This window comes from Paramisgurnus dabryanus, chromosome 14, assembly GCF_030506205.2.
Source record: "Paramisgurnus dabryanus chromosome 14, PD_genome_1.1, whole genome shotgun sequence".
In the NCBI taxonomy this organism is placed as follows: Eukaryota; Metazoa; Chordata; class Actinopteri; order Cypriniformes; family Cobitidae; genus Paramisgurnus; species Paramisgurnus dabryanus.
In genome coordinates, this window is record NC_133350.1 from 24,268,031 (window position 1) to 24,286,992 (window position 18,962).

At 34.8% G+C, this 18,962-nt stretch overlaps 1 protein-coding gene across 3 annotated transcripts; it reads left to right on the forward strand.

The window, feature by feature from the left end:
- The first annotated feature begins 8,105 nt into the window (after positions 1 to 8,105).
- elavl1b (ELAV like RNA binding protein 1b) lies at positions 8,106 to 16,363 on the forward strand. 3 transcript variants are annotated; one of them, XM_065241706.1, is made up of 8 exons: positions 8,106 to 8,256; positions 8,711 to 8,776; positions 9,850 to 9,906; positions 10,487 to 10,694; positions 11,729 to 11,832; positions 12,540 to 12,693; positions 12,786 to 13,011; positions 15,328 to 16,363. In XM_065241706.1, exons 2-8 carry the CDS (start codon positions 8,741 to 8,743, stop codon positions 15,650 to 15,652), a joined length of 1,110 nt encoding a protein of 369 aa, XP_065097778.1. In that variant the 5' UTR covers positions 8,106 to 8,256; positions 8,711 to 8,740; the 3' UTR covers positions 15,653 to 16,363. The 3 variants fall into 3 exon arrangements, with proteins under 3 accessions (XP_065097778.1, XP_065097779.1, XP_065097781.1); XM_065241707.1 differs by having other exon boundaries at positions 10,487 to 10,667; XM_065241709.1 differs by lacking the exons at positions 8,106 to 8,256; positions 8,711 to 8,776; positions 9,850 to 9,906; positions 11,729 to 11,832 and having other exon boundaries at positions 10,559 to 10,694.
- The last annotated feature ends 2,599 nt before the right edge of the window (positions 16,364 to 18,962 follow it).

An 18,962-nucleotide genomic window follows, 5' to 3' on the forward strand; every position in this document is an offset into this window, starting at 1 on the left:
GTGACTTACAGTGCGTCAATCTATACTTTTTTTCAGTTTTTGTTGGGGATTTAACCTACACGTATGACCTTTGCATTGCTAATGTAATGCACTACCAATTGAGCTACAGGAACAATGCACCCCAAGCAATTATTTAATATTACCAAGATGCTATACTCGTATTGATATGAATGGGGGGATTGCAATGATCAGCGTGCATGGCCGCTGAAGTCCTGCCTTCCAGTAAAAAGGACCGTTAAAGAATGACTTTGAACTTTGCGCATGTTATGCTTTAACAAAACCTGGAAGCGTTGCAAATATGGTGGCGCAGTAATGCAACTCCCTGAAGTCAAAAGTAAGATTAAACATCTAACATTTTATGAAAATCACACTTAATTTGCCACTGTACTATTAAAAAAAATTCTCTTTGAGGTGGAATTTACATAACAGTAAGTTTTAGCCTCACTGTCTACCTCTTTTACTGTACAGGGGCTTCCATTATATCAACTAGAAAATTATATAGAAATCTCTTAGGATAGAGGCATGACAGATTTTTAAATGTCAAAGGGCTGTTTTGTGAACTTATTTATGTAGGCTGAATTTCACTGCCTCTATGAACGTCTAACAGCAACAAATATATAATATATAACAGTTGTTTTTGTTGAACTACTTTGTTTTATTCTCTGCCAACAAAAATGCTTTGTACATACTACTTGCATAAACAGTAGCCTAATTTGAAATCACTGGAACATTATGATTAAGTATCAGTAATATTTTGCAGTTATTAAAAATCTATTTCTGTTTTCAATTGCAAGCAAGTGTAGAGGCTGGTTATGTGTTTGACCAATAGCATTTTCAAAAGTAATTAATTGTGTTATGAGATATTGTCCTTTGGGTAGTTCAAATTTTATCATTATTTTCTAATCCTCATGTTGTTTTAGACCTGTATGAATTTCTTTTTTCTGATGAACACAAAAGAAGAAATGTTGATAAATGAGCACACAGTTGGTGGAAACCATTGACTTCCATAATAGGAAAAAACAAATCCTATGGAATTCAGTAGGAAACATCAATTCTGTGTTAACCATATTTTATCAAAATAGCTTCATAATTTTTTATCATAATACTTCAATGGTATTTGTTTTGTTTTGTTTTTTACTATGGAAGTCAATGGTTTCCACCAGCTATGTGTTCATTTTTTTTTCTTCTTTTGTGTTCATCAAAAAAAAAAAACAAGGAATTCATACAGGTCTAAAACAACATGAGGGTAAGTAAATTATGACATAATTTTCATTTTTGGGTGAATTATCTCTAAGTGAGTTTATATCAATGTTTATAAGCATGGTACACACTACATTAAAGGAATCTGTTAATAGTCTTTAGGATTCTAAAACAGGTTAACTTTTTAAATCAGATGTTTTTTTGTTTGTTATTGGCACCAAATCTATTTTACAAATGGTATTTTGAATATACAAATTCAATACTCAACCAGTAAAAACACATATCAACTAATCTGAATATTGGTCACGCAGCCGTACCATTGTATTAAAGGACAATTCTCTCCTATACTATAATTGTACCATGCTCTATAAATGCTGGGTTGTTTTAAAATCATGCTGGGTTAAAAATGTATGGGTTAAAAATTACCCAATGCTGGGTTGTTTTAACCCCGTGCTACCCATGGCTGGTAACAACAACCTAGCATTGGGTAATTTTTAAACCACCAGTGTGTTCTGTCCAATATTTACCCAGCATGGGTTAAAAACACCCCTGTATTTTTAAGTGCATTGTACAGCTATAGAAGACATGAATAATTTGTAACATTACATAATGCGAAACGGAAGCTAGTTGTGTTCGAGTTCATGTGATGAATTTGAAAAATGGTTTTCAAACATTTTTGTCAGCCGAAACCCCTTAACCTAAATTATTTACCTGAAGTAGCCACTGAGATTTAAGTAAATACTTCAATAATTGAATGGCATATTTGCATGTTTAACTTCAAAAACATTTAAATTTCATCCATTTTAGAGTTTTTATCAGTAGTATTTTACATTTTAATGTTTATTGTTACCTGTGTTGCAACCCATTCTCACCAAAAGCGTACAAATGACACGCAGTGTGATTATCGTGCAATAGATACGCCAAATTCCGATTTTGCGTGCATATGATACGCCAGTCCTTCCCATTCACTTATATGGCGAATCGTTTCGTGACGTTTTATTTATTGTTTTCTCATTTGTTTTCTGTTTTTTTTTTACCATTTTCGCTTGGGTTTAGGGTTAGAACAACTTTTTGTTATATAAAAATGACATCCTAACCCAAACCCCAACTCTAACCCCAACTCCAAGCGACCATGGCTTAAATATAGATAAAAACTTAGAGAAACCTGTATATTAAATAACCTGCTTAAACAAATGTGAAATCTAACCCTAAACCCAAGCGAAAATGGTTTAAAAAACAGAAAACAAATGAGAAAACAATAAATAAAACGTCACGAAACGATTCGCCATATAAGTGAATGGGAAGGACTGGCGTAGCACGCAAAATCGGAATTTGGCGTATCTATTGCCGATAATCACACTGCGTGTCATTTGTACGCATCTTGGTGAGAACGGGTTGCGTTATTAAACCTTCTGATAATTTTCTTTGATTTGGTACATAAAATGTATCTGTCCATTTTGCATGAGTTTCCTGATATATTGTAATGTTGTGTAATAGTAACATGACATGCAAATTAAACAAATAAAATAGAAATTTTGTTAGTGTTTTATATAGTTTTTTATTCCAAACGGTTCATTTTGGTGTATGACATCGGATTTATTGAAAGCTGTGAGGGGATTTGAGGAAGCAGATTTTTCTACTCTTAATAACTCTTTTAAAATGAAATGGTAAACATTATTTCTGAAAGACCCTGCATCTTTTTGGAATTTAATTCCAAATTTTTTATTTTGTTAGTGGTTTACACTTTTTATTGCATTTAAGTATTAAATGTAATTTCCATAAACAGCCTTTAATAATCTGGGCCCGGTTCCCCAAAACGTTCTTATCGCTAAGTAGTTCTTAACCTATTCCTTAACCTCTCTCTTAACTCTATGGCACGATTCCCAAAAGGTTCGTACGCTAAGTATATCTTCTGTAAGTCACACTTTCGTAAGGTTGGTCTGGACCATTCGTAAGCTCTCTCTTACCGTTGTTTGAGGGCAAAACGCTATCGCCGCAGTCTTTAGAAATCAGCGCAGCGCAGTGCAAGTCATACTATGGTATGCTTACAATGATTTTATGTTATGGACATTTTTAAGACATATAATAAAATATGTTTGCAATGGATACAGGACTATTTATGCAGTTGACTTTATTTGGTATCAGAACTAATGAATCAAAGACGGCGCCGGTGTTTGTTCCTCATTGAAGTCTGTTCCCTATATGTTTATTGCGTTTTCATCACCTTACATTTATAATTTATTTAGAAAGATTAAAGATTTCAATTGGTTACACTAAAAAGCAATAATATCATGTATTCTATTATACAATTTATTAAATATTTCATATTTGACAGTTTTATGTCTTTTAACATATAGCCTGTCTTTTTCTTTTCTTTTTTCTGTACTGTTTGTTTTAAAAATGTTATGTTTCCAAACATAATTATTATATATTAAACATATAATATGATTCATACTGTAAAAATAATTGACTTATAATCAAGAACAGTCAAGATACATTACATAAATGCACACACATACATCTCAGTACCCATTAAAACTTTCAATGTATATAAAGAATAAACGTATAATGTCATAAAAATGCTATAAAAACACTAAACTAAAAGGAAACATAGGGGGAACAGACTTCCACACAACACCGGCCGCGTAATTGTTTAGTCCATGCCAACTTTTTATTCGTCAACCCTTAAACCTTTTGACATTTTGCCTGACGTGGCTAAATAAAAAAATCGCCTTCCAAGACAACTCATTATGGAGCTGCTCAGACCATATTCTCTATCTAACTAGGTTGCTTTTTATTGAAAACATTAATGGTAAGCAATACCGCATTAAACAGAAATACTGCAGCTGCTTGCCAATCAATTCTGATTGTTAAGTACATTAACATTCGTATAAAAGTGTATTACATATTTTTTTAAAGTCAAAACCCTTGTCAAGAAGCGGCACAAGTGGCACAACGGGATAAGGAGGGTGGATAAATAGCGAGGGATACCCGGTTCGTCTACCCGTATTACTGACAATTTGATCATTTAATTAATAGTCTATATTTTACGGATAACTTAAATTATGTTAAAATAAATGTGACTGGAATAATTTGAGTAATGTTCCATTTGTATATAACGTGTTGTCTTTCTTAACGACTTAATGCACATTCGCGTGAAGTGGAAAATCGATCCCTGAGTGATCGATCGCAAATAATTCAGCACCTTCACTTGGGACAGCGCCATTGTACGTCGAACTTAGAGGCTGCGTGTTAAGAAGCTTCCTAAGAGACACTTCGGGGAACACACTTAGGAACATCAACAACTTTGGTAAGATATATCTTTTTGAGTCTTCTTAGCACGCTAAGAGTGAACGTTATCGGGGAACCGGGCCCTGGGCTGCGTTCCCCGAAACCTTCTTAGCTCTACGTCGTTCTTAAGTTGTACCTTAAGCTGTACCTTAGCGTTAATACGTGTTTCCCGAAACGTTCTTAGTTACGTATCCCTTCTGTAAGTCATTCGTTCGGAAGATTGGTCTGGAGCACTCTTAACTATACCTTATCCCACTTGACTCCACTAGGGGCCATGACTGTGATAAAAGTTTGTGTAGATTGCAGTCTATATAACTAAATATCTGTAAAAAAAAAAAAAGTACACTCCGTGTTAAATTATTTTTAAATTTAAAGAATAAAACATTCACATAATAAGACATCATTAAACTGATGGTTGTTAGATTTTTTTATTACTTTTTTCCAAATAAACATCAGCTGCGGACTATTATTACAGGCTTAAGAAACTATAAAAAAAAAGATTTTGGGTGGAGGAGATGGTGAAACTATGGCAGGCAGCTATAGGGTGAATTCGGGTAGAGTGGGACATCAGGTTGAGTGGGACACTTAAGCTTTTGGGTACTGTAAGGGGTTAATTTTGTAAGCCAATCAAAACAATTGTTACTATGTTGTAGCTGAATGTCTATTGAATATGAAATAATGGTTGTGATTGGTGTGATATCACAGATGTGGGTTGGTTGTTATTTTTCAAATAGCTTCACTCATGGGACCTCACGGTAAGCCATCCGGCAAGTGTAACTCTATTGTAGAATAATAAGGTTGATAATTCTGTCACTTATGATATAACAATAAAACTTTTGCTTACACATACATTTATGCTGTCTGTGTAATACAGATTAATAACAATGAGCATCTAACTGTATAAAATATTTATGAAAATTAGATTCACAGCACTGTCCCACTCAACCTGACAGTGTTAGGTTGAGTGTGCATTTCAGGTTGAGTGGGACAGTTTAGGGCTAATGCTAGCAAACACAGTGCAGCCATCATGAACAAGAAAATAAAAAATTTAAGTTATAAGTAATATTAATGTGTCTGAATATACATTTTTTATAAAATTTATATTTTTCAATATACACAAGATGGCACCCTTACAGAGAGGAGAGGGACAGAGAGGGAGAGAGAGGGAAGAAAAAAGTGACAGGGCAATACAGAAAAGAAAAAGACAGTAAAATAGGAAAGGAAGAAAACTAAACCTGTGGACTGAAGAGAGAATGGCAGGGGCTATTGAAGAATATGAGCAGGAGGTGACTGAAGGACACAAAGCAAAATTAAGGTTTTTAGCCAGGGCCATAATATAGTGTCCCACTTTTCCTAACAAAGTGTCCCACTCAACCTGATTGCTTCCAGTTTGCTGAAGAGGGTGTCAGATGATGTTTAAAGATGAACAGTTTGTTAATAAATTCATAAATTGGAAAAATTTCACGATAGTGGCCTTCATTACAATCTATTTAAACAAAACACATACAATTTTAATACATTCTAACTGATTTAGGTTGTTTAAAATGCAATTTACCAAAAAGTGTCCCACTTTACCTGACTTCACCCTACAACGAATCTTACCATTTCATTTGTGCATTTCATATCCGTTAAATCTTTACTTTGAAATCTTTACTTTTAAATCTTTGCTATTTTAGCTGCAATAAAACAAATCAAGTAAAAATCGCATGCCACGGGAGCAAATTCATCACGAAATCATAATTGTTAATATTCCTTAATATTATTATTGATGTTAATGCGACTTTGCATCAAAGTTTTTTAATGTTTTCTAACTTTGAGGCAGCTGCATGCCATATCCTTTATAAACAGTCAAAAGAAAATGCTCCACTTGATTATTGTATAAGGTCAATACATTTTCCACATTAAAACTAATCAAAGCTAAAACCTAAAACAATCATAATATATATTTATATATATCATATAATATATATTATATGTTATATTTAAGGTAATCAGACAGGCGCGGCTCCAGAAATGCGTCCATTAAGCGTTATCTGCATTGTAAACGCGCTGCTTGCGCAGTGTCCAAGCACATAAACGCGTGAACTAATGAACAACAATTTGTTTTTATATATTTTAAGTGTAATGCCAAGCCAGGTGACTTGCAACCCCTTATATAAATTATCCTTTAAAGTGAAGGAATAATGGATGCATTGGAGCAGTTTATGCATTATACTTTTGGACATGAAGTTGCGAGTTTTGCATGGGTTTGATATAAAATAAAATATATAAGGTTTATTTTTAGTTGTTTGCAATTTGAAATATTTTTACCAGATATTCCTAATAAATGTAACTTGAACTATTTCTGAAATGTTTCTTTAATAAATAACACCGCTCTCTCATAACGCAGCGAAGTACCTATTACATAAAGTGAACAATTGATTGTCGAGCAATCGATATCAACATATTCAGCACCATCGCCATGGACAGCACCTGGTAACGTCGTACGTAAGAAAGTATACCTTAAGAAACCCGCTAAGGTACAGTTCGGGAAACACGCCTAGAAAAGGTATATGTGTAGTTATACTACCGGGTTTAACTTAAGAGTCTTCGTAGCGCGCTAAGAGAGAACGTTATCGGGAAACGCAGCCCAGGTCTGTAATTTGTAATACATTTCCCCCAACTAATTATTTTATATAAAAAAATTTATATAAAATAAACAAATCTATCTTTTTAATGGTTTGATAAGAATATTAGGTAATAATGCAAATCAAATTTTCAGGAGACGTATGGTATGATCATTTTATGCATTTCTTTACCAATTCTCCCAAAAGAATATGCTGTTTTTTTGGGCAATCTGTCTGACCCTAAATGTCATTTTATGTTCTCTTCTTTAAAGAGTAATCTATTTGTTGACCAATGTCTTTTAGTAGTATATCAAGCAAAAAAAGTTTGCTCGATTAACAAATTTCAGATTTCTTTACCTGCCTGTGTAAGCTTTTGGAACAACACATTTAGTGATATAATGAGGGAAGATTTTAAATATGGGATTCTTTTAGTCTTTTAGTCACTCTTAAAATTATTCATATACACAGTAAATCATAAATTTGGTATAAGTTTAATAATGGAATTTATAATGGTAATATGGTATCAGGCTGATGAAAATTTTTTCATTTGTTTTGAAATTGAGTTTATTGTAGAGTATTTTGGGTTGATTTTTTAAATTTTGTAAATAAAATTACTCAGAAAATTTTATTTTTGTTATGTTATTTTTTGTTACTACAAATGTTATTCGGTGACTCTCAGAAATTAGACCCTTTCAATTATACATTTATAATTAATCTATTACTCTTTTTCGCCAAATATTACATTTATAAATGTCAATTTGTAACAAAAAAAATCCTTATTTTTATAATTTTTGTGAAAGATGTTGGCACATATGTAAATTCAATCAGAAAATATAAAAATTCAGTTGCATGTATGTTAAGACTCTTTTATGTTGTAGTACATATACGATTCTATAATAGGCTTCATAAATATACTATGTAACCTTTGGTTCGTGTATTTGTAAATGTTTTGTTTGCATTGCATTGCATTTGCACCATTTCGGAAATGACACAGGAGGAGGCGGGGTTAACTTCCGCTCCTGCGCGGTACGTTCTGCGCAGCGCAGTCTCGTTGTTGTGCATGAGGGCGTGAGGCTGGTAGACTTGACCATCGCTTTGAGGACCTAACGACTGCTGACTTGCTTAACTCGAACGCAGCTCAGGAATTAAGGAAACTAAGGTAAGTTGCTCATCGATATGAAAATTTCACTCGTGTCGTACGTGCATTTTACAGTAAATACGCTCGTGCAGGAGTGTGCGGGCCTCACGCGCACATAAGGCCCAGCCGTAAGCTCGGACGCTAACGTTAGTAGGCCTCAAAAAAACTCATTTTAAACCACTCGAATAAACATTTAAATCACTTACTCCATCACAACAGTCATGGTTTTGCATATTAAAGATTGCGGCTCACAAGTAATTTAGTATTAGACCGTGCACATTGTCCAATTTAACAATGCCAGGTTCTGTAATTGAATGAATGTTTGTGGCGGCGAGTAACGTTACTTTGTGAATGGGTGTTCATTTCACCCTAATGTTTAAATGTGGTAAAGGATAAACGTATGATTGTAAAAGACTGATGAGTGCCACATTTTGAAGCTGCGTCTTTTATAATGTGTTTTTTATGTACTTTTCAGTTTGCATTTTGGACCTTTTAAAGTGTCTACATGGCCGTCAGAAGAGGACACATAAGATATTTGAAAGTGAGTACTACTTTACTTCTTGTAACTTAGCATTGTAGACTATGCTTATTGTTGACTGTTTGGACAAAATGTTAAATGCTTCCTGATTTGTAAGTCACTATGGATTATGCTTCATAATTGTTTTTGTATTATTTTTAGAGATTCACCGATATGACATTTTTCCCCTCAAATAACAGTTTTAGATTATTCAGACTCCTATATAATGATACCACTAGTTTTGTGGTCATATTAACTTGTATTTAACAAAATTCTGGAAATTAAATTTTCTGAATGTTATTCATTTATATAATGACTATTGATATTTGAACATTATACTAGTGTTGTTTCTTTAAAAAAAATTCTAGACAGAGTTTAATCATTGCATTTTCCTGTTCTCTTTTGAATGACTCAGAGCTCAACGCAAATCATTTCTTATACTGGTCCGGTCCGGACAGTGGTTCAAATTTTCACTTGCCCTAACAAAATTTTCACTGCCCCCCCAAAAATAGTCAGTGTCACATATTTAAAAACAATAATTCAAAAGTCAAATATAAAGGTATACATATATGACATGTTCCAATGAAAAAAGGCTCCCAACTTTTCTGCTTTCGATGTAAACTGACAGCAAATTGTGCAAAATATTGCATTGTTTCTTTCGTTGTGTTTTTTTACCCAAGTAAATGTCTGCTTCCAAGATGTAAAATAATATACATTGATGAAAATATATTTTAGTGACTGAGGGTGAAGCACTGGCCCAATCGGGCAAGTGACAATACTTTTTACTTGCCCAGACGTCTCTCACGCTTGCCCCGGCCCACCGGGAAGTCCTTTATGTTGAGCCCTGACTATCGACTGTCCTTAACACTAAAAACAACAACATAGTGTGATAAATTTGCTTTTATTGGCCAATATGTCGGTGCATCTGTAATTATTTTGTGTAATTCACTTTTCACACTATTAATAGACTTTTAGCAAAATGATTTTTAACTACTATTTACGTTATCCTTAAAACCTCAAGATGCTCTTTGTTTAGTGAACCTGAAGTTATTAGGGCCATATTTAAATTATGTTGTAACACTGTTTTTTTGCTGCAGGTTTGTGAGGTTCAAAGCCAGGGGAATGAAAGAGAAAAGAATGCACCTGTCGTAAAGGTAAGATCATTCTAAGATCTATACTAACCTATTCTATAATAACTGAAAATTGGTGAGAAATACCAGAATAGTCTAGTGTTACAATTGAGATTTCTCAGTATGCATTGGATAAAGGCTTTCTATTACATGAGATAAAAGTTTTAAACAGTGTGTTTGGTTAATGATAAACCCAAGGCAAAAGTCCTCCAGCAGCAGATTTGCATAAAAACTGGTGTGATTTTTAAATCATTAAACTTACACTTAATTTAAATCTTACTCTTTCATTGTTAAATGCTATAATTGGGTCCACAGTGCTTTTATAAACCTAGAAAATTTTGAAAAAGAGCAACCCAGTAACTTACTTTGCAAGCATGTGGAAAAAGTCGGTCATTAAAATTTACACACCAACAAAGTGGCAATTTTTTATAAATGATCTATATGTTATTTTTGGCTATAACTTCACATACGCACTCTGGGGCCACCAAAGATTTATTTGACATCTTAATGTCCCCTTTAATATCAGTTAGATTATATTTGTTTTGGATGGTATAATGGTGTTCAAAATCTGATGGCTTGCTTCTGCATGTTCTTATTTATACAGCAAGACATTTATGATATGCCAAATGGCTATGAGGACCACATGGGTGATAAGGCAAGTGATGCCAAAACTAACCTGATCGTGAACTACCTGCCCCAGAACATGAGTCAGGAGGAGCTTCGCAGTCTGTTCAGCAGCATTGGCGAAGTGGAGTCCGCCAAACTCATAAGAGACAAGATGGCGGGTAGGTCTCCCCAAGCTCAACAAAATGGTGAATAGCTTTTTTTATTCATTTTTTTATTTTCTTACACAAATACAGCTTTCATTGAGATCTCATTTTCAGCACTTTAAAGCAGCAATACAAGAAGATTTTTTTTTTTTTGTTTAGTTGTCCTTTTATTCTCGGGGTTAAAAATACAAATTTTCCAGTTTGTTTTTTTAAACGTCTTTATTTGATATTAAGGAGATATTTAATTTTCTTTTTACCAGTTTATTGAAGCATTGGTCAGTGTTGTATTTAACGCGTCCACTGTTGTCTTGTAAATGTGGCAATAAATGCGTTGCTCACTTTATTTATTTTCCTATTACAGAAGGTGTTAAGATGAGTTTTGTCCGAATTTTTTTTTTTTTTTTTTTTGTCGTCCTAAAACATTTTCCTTTTAGTAAGTCTAAAGCTAAAGACATTAGCTTTTCTGGGAATGTTTTTTTTTCTGTAAAGTATTACTAAAAACTTTTGGAAAAACTGGATACTATTCATTTTCGGTACAATTAGTTGATATATTTTTTGGACAATGCCAACTTGAGTGCTTCCACAGATACAGAAGCCTCTGTAAAGAGGATTTGAGAACTAGTGACAAATTTCAAATGTGGAGTACCTGGAGTGACCTAATGATGTCACTGTCGTGTCGTCTTCATGCATCTATGCCATAAATGGGTTCCTTTCTCTTTACGTAGAAATGTTATGTATAGTGGATTTGAAGATTTCACTCTGTATTTTATTTACTTGAAAATGTTTATAAATGCCTACTAATGTTTTTTTTATTATTTAAAGGAGGTGATGAAAGGTGTTTGTTTTCCTTAAAACAATACTATTTGTTGTTATTTGTGGTTTTGCTGTATTATAACCATTTCTTTCCTAATGTCAAATTGTTTTTGACACTGACTGTTTTTCCTTTACGAATGTAATTATTTTTTTAAGATTAGCCTGTACGGTTGTTTTCTTTTGTGCGGAGAGACTAGACTTCAGGATGTGGACAAACGTTTGTTATTTTTATTTTGTTTTGTTTTTCCTTTTGTTTTCTCTAGGCCACAGTTTAGGGTACGGATTTGTTAACTATGTTAACCCTAGTGATGCAGAAAGGGCAATCAATACACTCAATGGCCTGAGACTACAGTCTAAAACTATCAAGGTAACGTTCAAAAGAGGTGTTTTTGTATCCATGTGTTAAATTATAGATGTGCCATGTTGTTCAACTAGACTTCAAGCAGTAAAGGGCAGTGTTTCCAGTCCTGCCTGCTCTCTGTAAGGAATGAACTTCATCTTTGAGTAATCTTACTTTTTTTGTTGTTCTTTTCCAGTCTTTTATTTGCTTTATTTTTATTTATTTGTTTGATGTTTGAAGTATTTAGATTACAATATGTATGATTGGCTGCACTTGATGACTTGGCATGGTTTTATTTCGGTACAGGATTATACTGAAGTTAGTGACCAAAGACAAAAAGACTGCAATTAGGAAATTTTAATATAAAATGAGGGGGTGAATGTTAGCAGTCATTTGCTTGAGTATGAAATTGTGCCGAACATAAGCCCTGCACCTAAGTCCCACATTTTATTTATTTACTTATTTTTGATCTTTTTAAAGTTTTAATTCAAACTGAAAGTTGTCCCTTTTCTTTTTGTAGGCATATAATATATAACTGTGTTATACCATGACATGTAGAATATCATTGTGATTTTTATTTAATTTACCTTTTGTTTAAGAGGTAAGATAATTTTTTGGTTACACAATGGAACCCCACTGTTTTATCAGTAATGGGATCAAAGTGAGGCATTTTATAACAGGTTTTATAATGAATCGAACAGTCTTTCATGAGATTTTTATCTCCGTTAAATTAGGTCTCTTACGCCCGGCCGAGTTCTGACAGCATCAAAGATGCCAATCTGTACATCAGTGGTTTACCCAAGACGATGACGCAGAAGGATGTCGAGGACATGTTCACCCGTTACGGACGCATCATAAACTCTCGGGTGCTGGTCGATCAGGCGTCAGGTAATGATGCTTTTTGATGCATGGCACACATTTTTAAATCTTCATATAACCTTTTGTTGTTTAACCTATAAGTTGTTTCTCAACTTCATCAGGCCTGTCACGTGGAGTAGCCTTCATTCGGTTCGATAAAAGGTCTGAAGCGGATGAAGCTATTAAAAATTTGAATGGCTCCAAACCACCGGGTGCCTCTGAACCAATTACAGTGAAGTTTGCTGCCAATCCTAACCAGGCCAAGAATACCCAGGTGCTCTCTCAGCTGTATCATACTCAGTCCCGTCGGTTCGGAGGACCCGTTCACCATCAGGCACAACGCTTTAGGTGAGAACTGTGTATTACACTTACGTTATTAGTGAAAATCTACTAGGCCTGTTGCGACGCATCGACGTCATATTTTTGCGTCGACGCTTCGCAAAACATTAAATTTAAGGCCAAAAAAAAAGAATGATCACATTCGTCTAATCTTTCGTAACGATCTGCTAGCTGCCCGTCCCATAAGCAGGCTTTCAAAAAAACGCGTCTCTGTAGGCAGCCTGGGCTCTGAGATCTGCACTTTCACCAACCATTCAAAACCAAAGTTTTCCAACCAATCTCTGACCGGGGATGGGTGTTGTTGGGTAGAAAAAGCCAGTGCCAACCCTTAGATCAGTCACACCATGTCGGTGATTGAAATGTCTTTAAAATGATGTAAGTGAAGTCGTACATTGCTAATACTACATGATTTCATCGTATGATTGGAAGTGTGTATAGTAATTCTCTTGTGGACTGAATAAAGTCTACGATTGGCATTTCTTTTATGACAAAACCCAGCACCGTGTTTTAATTCTTGACGTGATCTTTATAGGCTTCTAGAACATAAGCGTGAGTAAATGATGACAGAATATTCATTTTTGGGTGAATCCCTTAAACACAATTACAGCAGAAAAGTTTAAAATTCACCCTTATTTTGTTTACATCTTATAATGCATTCATTCATGCTTTCTTGATACATAGTTACACATTGTTTTCTTTCATGGACTATGGACCCCTAAAGTAGCTTTGGCCACCCCCTGGCCTGAAATCACTGATACGTCCTTTAAAGTATATAATTAAGAATGTTTTTGGCATTTATTTGAGATACATTATGGTTTTTATTAATCAAGCAACAGAAACTAATCATTAGATTAATCGTCCAATTAGTCGTTAGATTAGTCGACTAATCAGAAAAATAGTCGACAGATTAATCGTTTAATAAATAGTTGTTTACCCCAGCTCTAAAATCTACATTTCAGTTGAAATCATGTATACAAAACCTCAACAAATGTGAGAGTATGTCAGTGACGTTAAGCTTATTTCTGGTGCTGTTTTTGTCCCTAATTTTGTCAAGTTCCCTGTAGTTGTCCTGAACATGTATTAACACACTAAGCATTGTTAATTAACACATCTTAAGCCCTGTGTATTTTTCTTTCACACGAACGTACGTGCACTGTCGAAATACAAAGCCTTGAAACTATAGTTTATTTGACTCGTAGACGTTTGATGTATGCGCATTGCGACAATATGCAACAAATCTCCTGGGCTACAATCTCTTGTAGGCACATGCGCGACCTATGCATTGTGCATTTAAAAAAAAATTGTGTGCGTCAGGACACGCGTACTCTTCCTATGACAAAATTGAAATCACGTGCACGATGCAGACCCTCACGTGCTCATAAAAATGGATAATATTATCTATCCTCCCCAGCATTTAAAAAAAAAAGTTGCCAGACAGTGCTGGCATTTTTTTATGCTTCGCAAAAGTTTAATGCCTTCCAGAAAATGTTCTTTTTTTTAATATATAAACATACAATATATCAAATGAAAGCACAGACCCCCTGGTTTAAAAAAAAAAAAAAACCGTTTCATCCTATCTTTATTTATTTTATCACTTCTCAAATATGTGTAGGTTTCTTCAAAAAATCAAAATTTTAAAAGATAAGCTGAGATGATTGCATTTTTGTAAAATACTTTTTTTAGATTCAGAGTGATGATCAAAACATACACAGTTTTAACTGTTTTGGCCTTAAAGGTGCAGTGTGTAATTTTTAGAAGGATCTCTTGACAGAAATGCAAAAAAATATACAAAACTATATTATTAGGGGTGTAAAAAGACCTTTTTATAATAAACCGTAATGTTTTTATTACATTACAATAATATGTTTTATCTACATACACAAGGGTCCCCTTACGTAGAAGTCGCCATTTTGTGCCGCCATGTTTCTACAGAAGCCCTTAACGGACAAACTTTTCTACTAAGTTGTCTTCAACGATAACATGTTTTTCCTGTGTCGGCTACCGTAGTTTCTCTATGCGTTTCAAAAGCATGGTGTGGGCAGTGGACCGAGCCGTTGGTTGAAATTCGCAACCTTACCACTAGATGCTGCTAAAATTTACACTGCACCTGTAAAGGATGCTTCCGTGTCTAAGTTAGGTTAGGGCGCCAACTGGTGGATAATAGTGTAAAAATGGATTGCCGTAAAAACTCGTCGTTGGCCGGGAAACATTTTTCTTAATTGACGACATAACTCGTCAATGGCGAAGAGAGAGTTAAATGCTCCGATGGTTTTCTTGCGTATCCTGTAGTTGCTCTTCTAATAATTTGTTGTCGTGCTCTTACAGGTTTTCACCCATGAGTGTTGACCACATGGGTGGCGTCTCCGGTATGAACGTGGCAAGTGGCTCTACCTCTGGCTGGTGTATCTTCATCTATAATTTGGGTCAGGATGCAGATGAAGGCATCCTGTGGCAGATGTTTGGTCCTTTCGGTGCTGTCACAAACGTCAAGGTCATTCGTGACTTTAATACCAACAAATGCAAAGGGTTTGGGTTCGTCACAATGACGAATTACGAGGAAGCAGCCATGGCTATCGCTAGCCTGAACGGATACCGCCTGGGGGACAAAGTCCTACAAGTGTCATTTAAAACCAGCAAGTCTCACAAGTAAAAGCACTTTTTTGTGTTATAAGAAAATCTGGAAGTTTAGTAAGGTTTGTTCTCAAGATTTCAGTTGTTGTTGACCGTCTACATAAACGTATTCATGCGACTTTGTTGGGGTGGATAGTTGTGCTAGTGTTTTACTCTTGAGGTTGAGCATAATATGTAAAGATTTATCCCCCGATGACCGTTTGATCGGCATTTCTTAAACCCTGGATGATGTAATCACAAATATATATCCAGGAAGTCAAAGGTTTTTTTGTGTGCACTGTTGGGATGCCTTAAAGATGTCATGGCGTTGTTGCTCTTACCTTGCAACCTTTCTTTTAATTACACAGAATTCAAATGTCCAGTTTTCTTTGTTTCATTAAGACGTGAAGAGTTTAAAAATTGTCTGTCAGTTCAAACTACATATCCTCACCTCTTAAAGACGTTTGTAAATATAATAAAATCTGTAAGGGGAAAGAAACGTTTGAAGGACCAAAGATCTTGGAGTGTAACGCTTTAGGTGTTTAGTTTTGCAGATTTCTAAGTTTGAGTCTGAAACAGCAAGTATTGTCACATCGAAGATGTTAAGAAATAAGCATGTTGTTTTTGCGTTTTATATTGTGTGGACATTAAAGTTTGTTTTGCATTTAACAGTATGTTATTTTTATAATTTGTCTTATTTTATGTAAAAAGTTGTTTAAACTTTTTTGTTTTAAAGGGTATGTTTTTTTTTTTTAAACAACCAGCATTGAATGAAGTTTACACCGCCTTAAAGGTTTAGTAAGTTTCTTTTAAATGGGGTCAAGGTTGTAGGGCCATGGATACAACTTATAAATCCTAGTTTTATTTAGTTCAGTATTCAACGTTTTCCAGCATACTTACCAGTAGGAATTTAGTTTACTGTAGTGTTTTACGTGTTTGATGTATCACTCCCTTAAAGCAGCTTTGTACATCGTGAAATTTTAACCTCAATTAAAGACATGTATAGGTGCAACGTTGTTTAGTTGATTAAGGTATCACACAGAACTAGCATATATCTGGTCAACACTATGCTAGCGTGCATGTTTATGTCGATAGATTTAACATCAGTGTAACTGTACGTCACTTGGGTCTTTATTAATAGTGTGACCTGTAGCAAAAATGTCCATGTTTTTCCTTCAAATAAATGTCATTGTTTTGTCATAAAAATGTATACTGGTACTTACATTTTGTCGTGACTCAAAAGCATCAATGAGATTAGAAGTTATTGTTGAGACGGCATGTTTAACTTTTGTGTGCACGTGTCTCTTTTGGTGTTCAAGAACCTCTATTACGTTGCTAAAAATTGTTTATTTGTTGTAAAATACAATGTTTTAAACGGTTAAAAAAAAATGATTCATTCTGATGAACACGAAGGAAGCTATTTTAAAGAATGTTTGTAACCAAACCGATCAGAGGCCCCATTGACTTGCATAGTAGTAAAAATTATACTATGGTGAATGTGGCTCATGATCTGTGTGGGTACAAACATTACTCAAAATGTATTCGCGTTTATCAGAACAAAGAATTTTTTTACAGGTTTGTAACATGAAAGTGAGTAAATGATGACAAAATCTTCCTTTTTGGGTGAATTGTCCCTTTAAATATCATATTGTCCGATTCACGTTTTTCTTTGATGTGTAAGTGTGTATTAGTTCATGTCAATAATATGCAAAAGGTACAAACCCCAAAGTACACGATGAGTTATCGTCTCCAACGTAAATTTCTTTTCTTGGACTACAACACGGATTGTAGGCAACAGTTTACTTCCTGGGATTGTAGACAAGACCGACATTATCATAATTCCTCCCGCTTCGGACTCCTGTTAGCATTGCATTGTGAGCGAATCTTTCAAACATGGTAAGGAGCGTCACATTTTCGGCTGACATCAGAGGTATTCAGGCCAATCACAACGTACAGATTAGCTGGCCAGTCAGGGACACAGGGCTTATTAAATCCGTGCATTTCATGAAGAGTGAAATCTGGAGCTACAAAAATATATGGTATGTGGAAAATAATGTGTTTTTTAACCTTAAACCACGCAAACACATTGTATTATACTAAATACACAAAATAACGGGATTTTTTTTCAATGAAATGGGTGCACTTTTAGGTTGTGTTTAAATTAAGGAAGAAAGTCGTAAACATTTGGAATGGAATAAGGGTGAGTAAACCGAGAGAATTTAGGTTTTTTGTGATTATTTCTTGATATTGCTGTTTACAAAAGCATGGTGCTGGAATTGTTTCTTTCTGCCAGTAAAGGGCGCTCGTTTAGTATTCCACCAAGCGTGCCGCACAAGCTCTGAAAAGTGAAGCCAAAACGTCTCGATCGCCCCCCAGTGACTGGTCCCAGTATAGGTCATAAACCCCGCCTCCCAATGTTATTCAATGGGACTTGAGACCAACTAAAAAAATTAATTACACTTCAATTATCTTTTTTCCGAAGCTTGTTTCTGTCATTTACTGTAGTTTTTATCACGCTGATGTAAATTCAAATGTTTGTTTTTAAAATAGGTTTGTGTTTAGTTAGTTATTTAATGATATTAAAACGGTGGTGTCACGTCATGATTGACAGCTGTGATAGCGTGTGATATGCGCATTCTACGAGAGCGAGGGCGGGGTTTTGACTTCGCGGCTTGCCTTCCTGCTCACTACTGAGCATGACTGGTCCCGAAATCGCTATTGCGCAGATCAGGGACACAGATGTCAGCGCCATATTGGGACACTGGCACTTTTCACCAATGGAAGAGAGCGAACAGGTGTCGTCCATCTTTTTTTTACAGTCTATGTATTCCACCATTATTTTTAATTTTCCTACTTGCTATAAACCGTTTTTATTATTTGTTCTTGAGTACTGAATTATTGTAGGGCCTAAAATATTTTAAAATGTCATTATATAAATGGCAACAAATTCGTTAACCGATTTTTCATGAACAGTTAACGTTACTGTAATGATATAAATGGTCACAGTTCCTCTACTCTAGTCTTGAGATCAACTTTATGTTTCAGTGGTCATAACCTCTGTCAGCTTTACTTGGAATGATCAACCTGAGCTTTTAAACCCGAGTCAAGCAGCTCTGTCTCAGGCGTAACGTTAAGCTCTTTGCTTATTTTCCTGAAGCTAAATTCAATCGGTGCACGCACACTTACATATCAATGCGCAAACAGAGATTTTGTGATGTTTTTATTGTTCATACAAATGTACAATAATTATAAAAAAAAACACATAAACATTTACAAATTATTCATCCTTTTTGTTGCACGTGACAGTAAATAATTGGCTTTTGGATGAGCATTTGCACAGTAAATGCTTC

Excerpts from the sequence above, each read along its gene's own strand:
- elavl1b (XM_065241706.1), top strand. The coding sequence starts at position 8,741 with ATGGCCGTCAGAAGAGGACACATAAGATATTTGAAA. Across the intron at positions 12,694-12,785 it reads GCTGGTCGATCAGGCGTCAG|GCCTGTCACGTGGAGTAGCC; the intron begins GTAATGATGCTT and ends CAACTTCATCAG. Across the intron at positions 13,012-15,327 it reads CATCAGGCACAACGCTTTAG|GTTTTCACCCATGAGTGTTG; the intron begins GTGAGAACTGTG and ends GTGCTCTTACAG.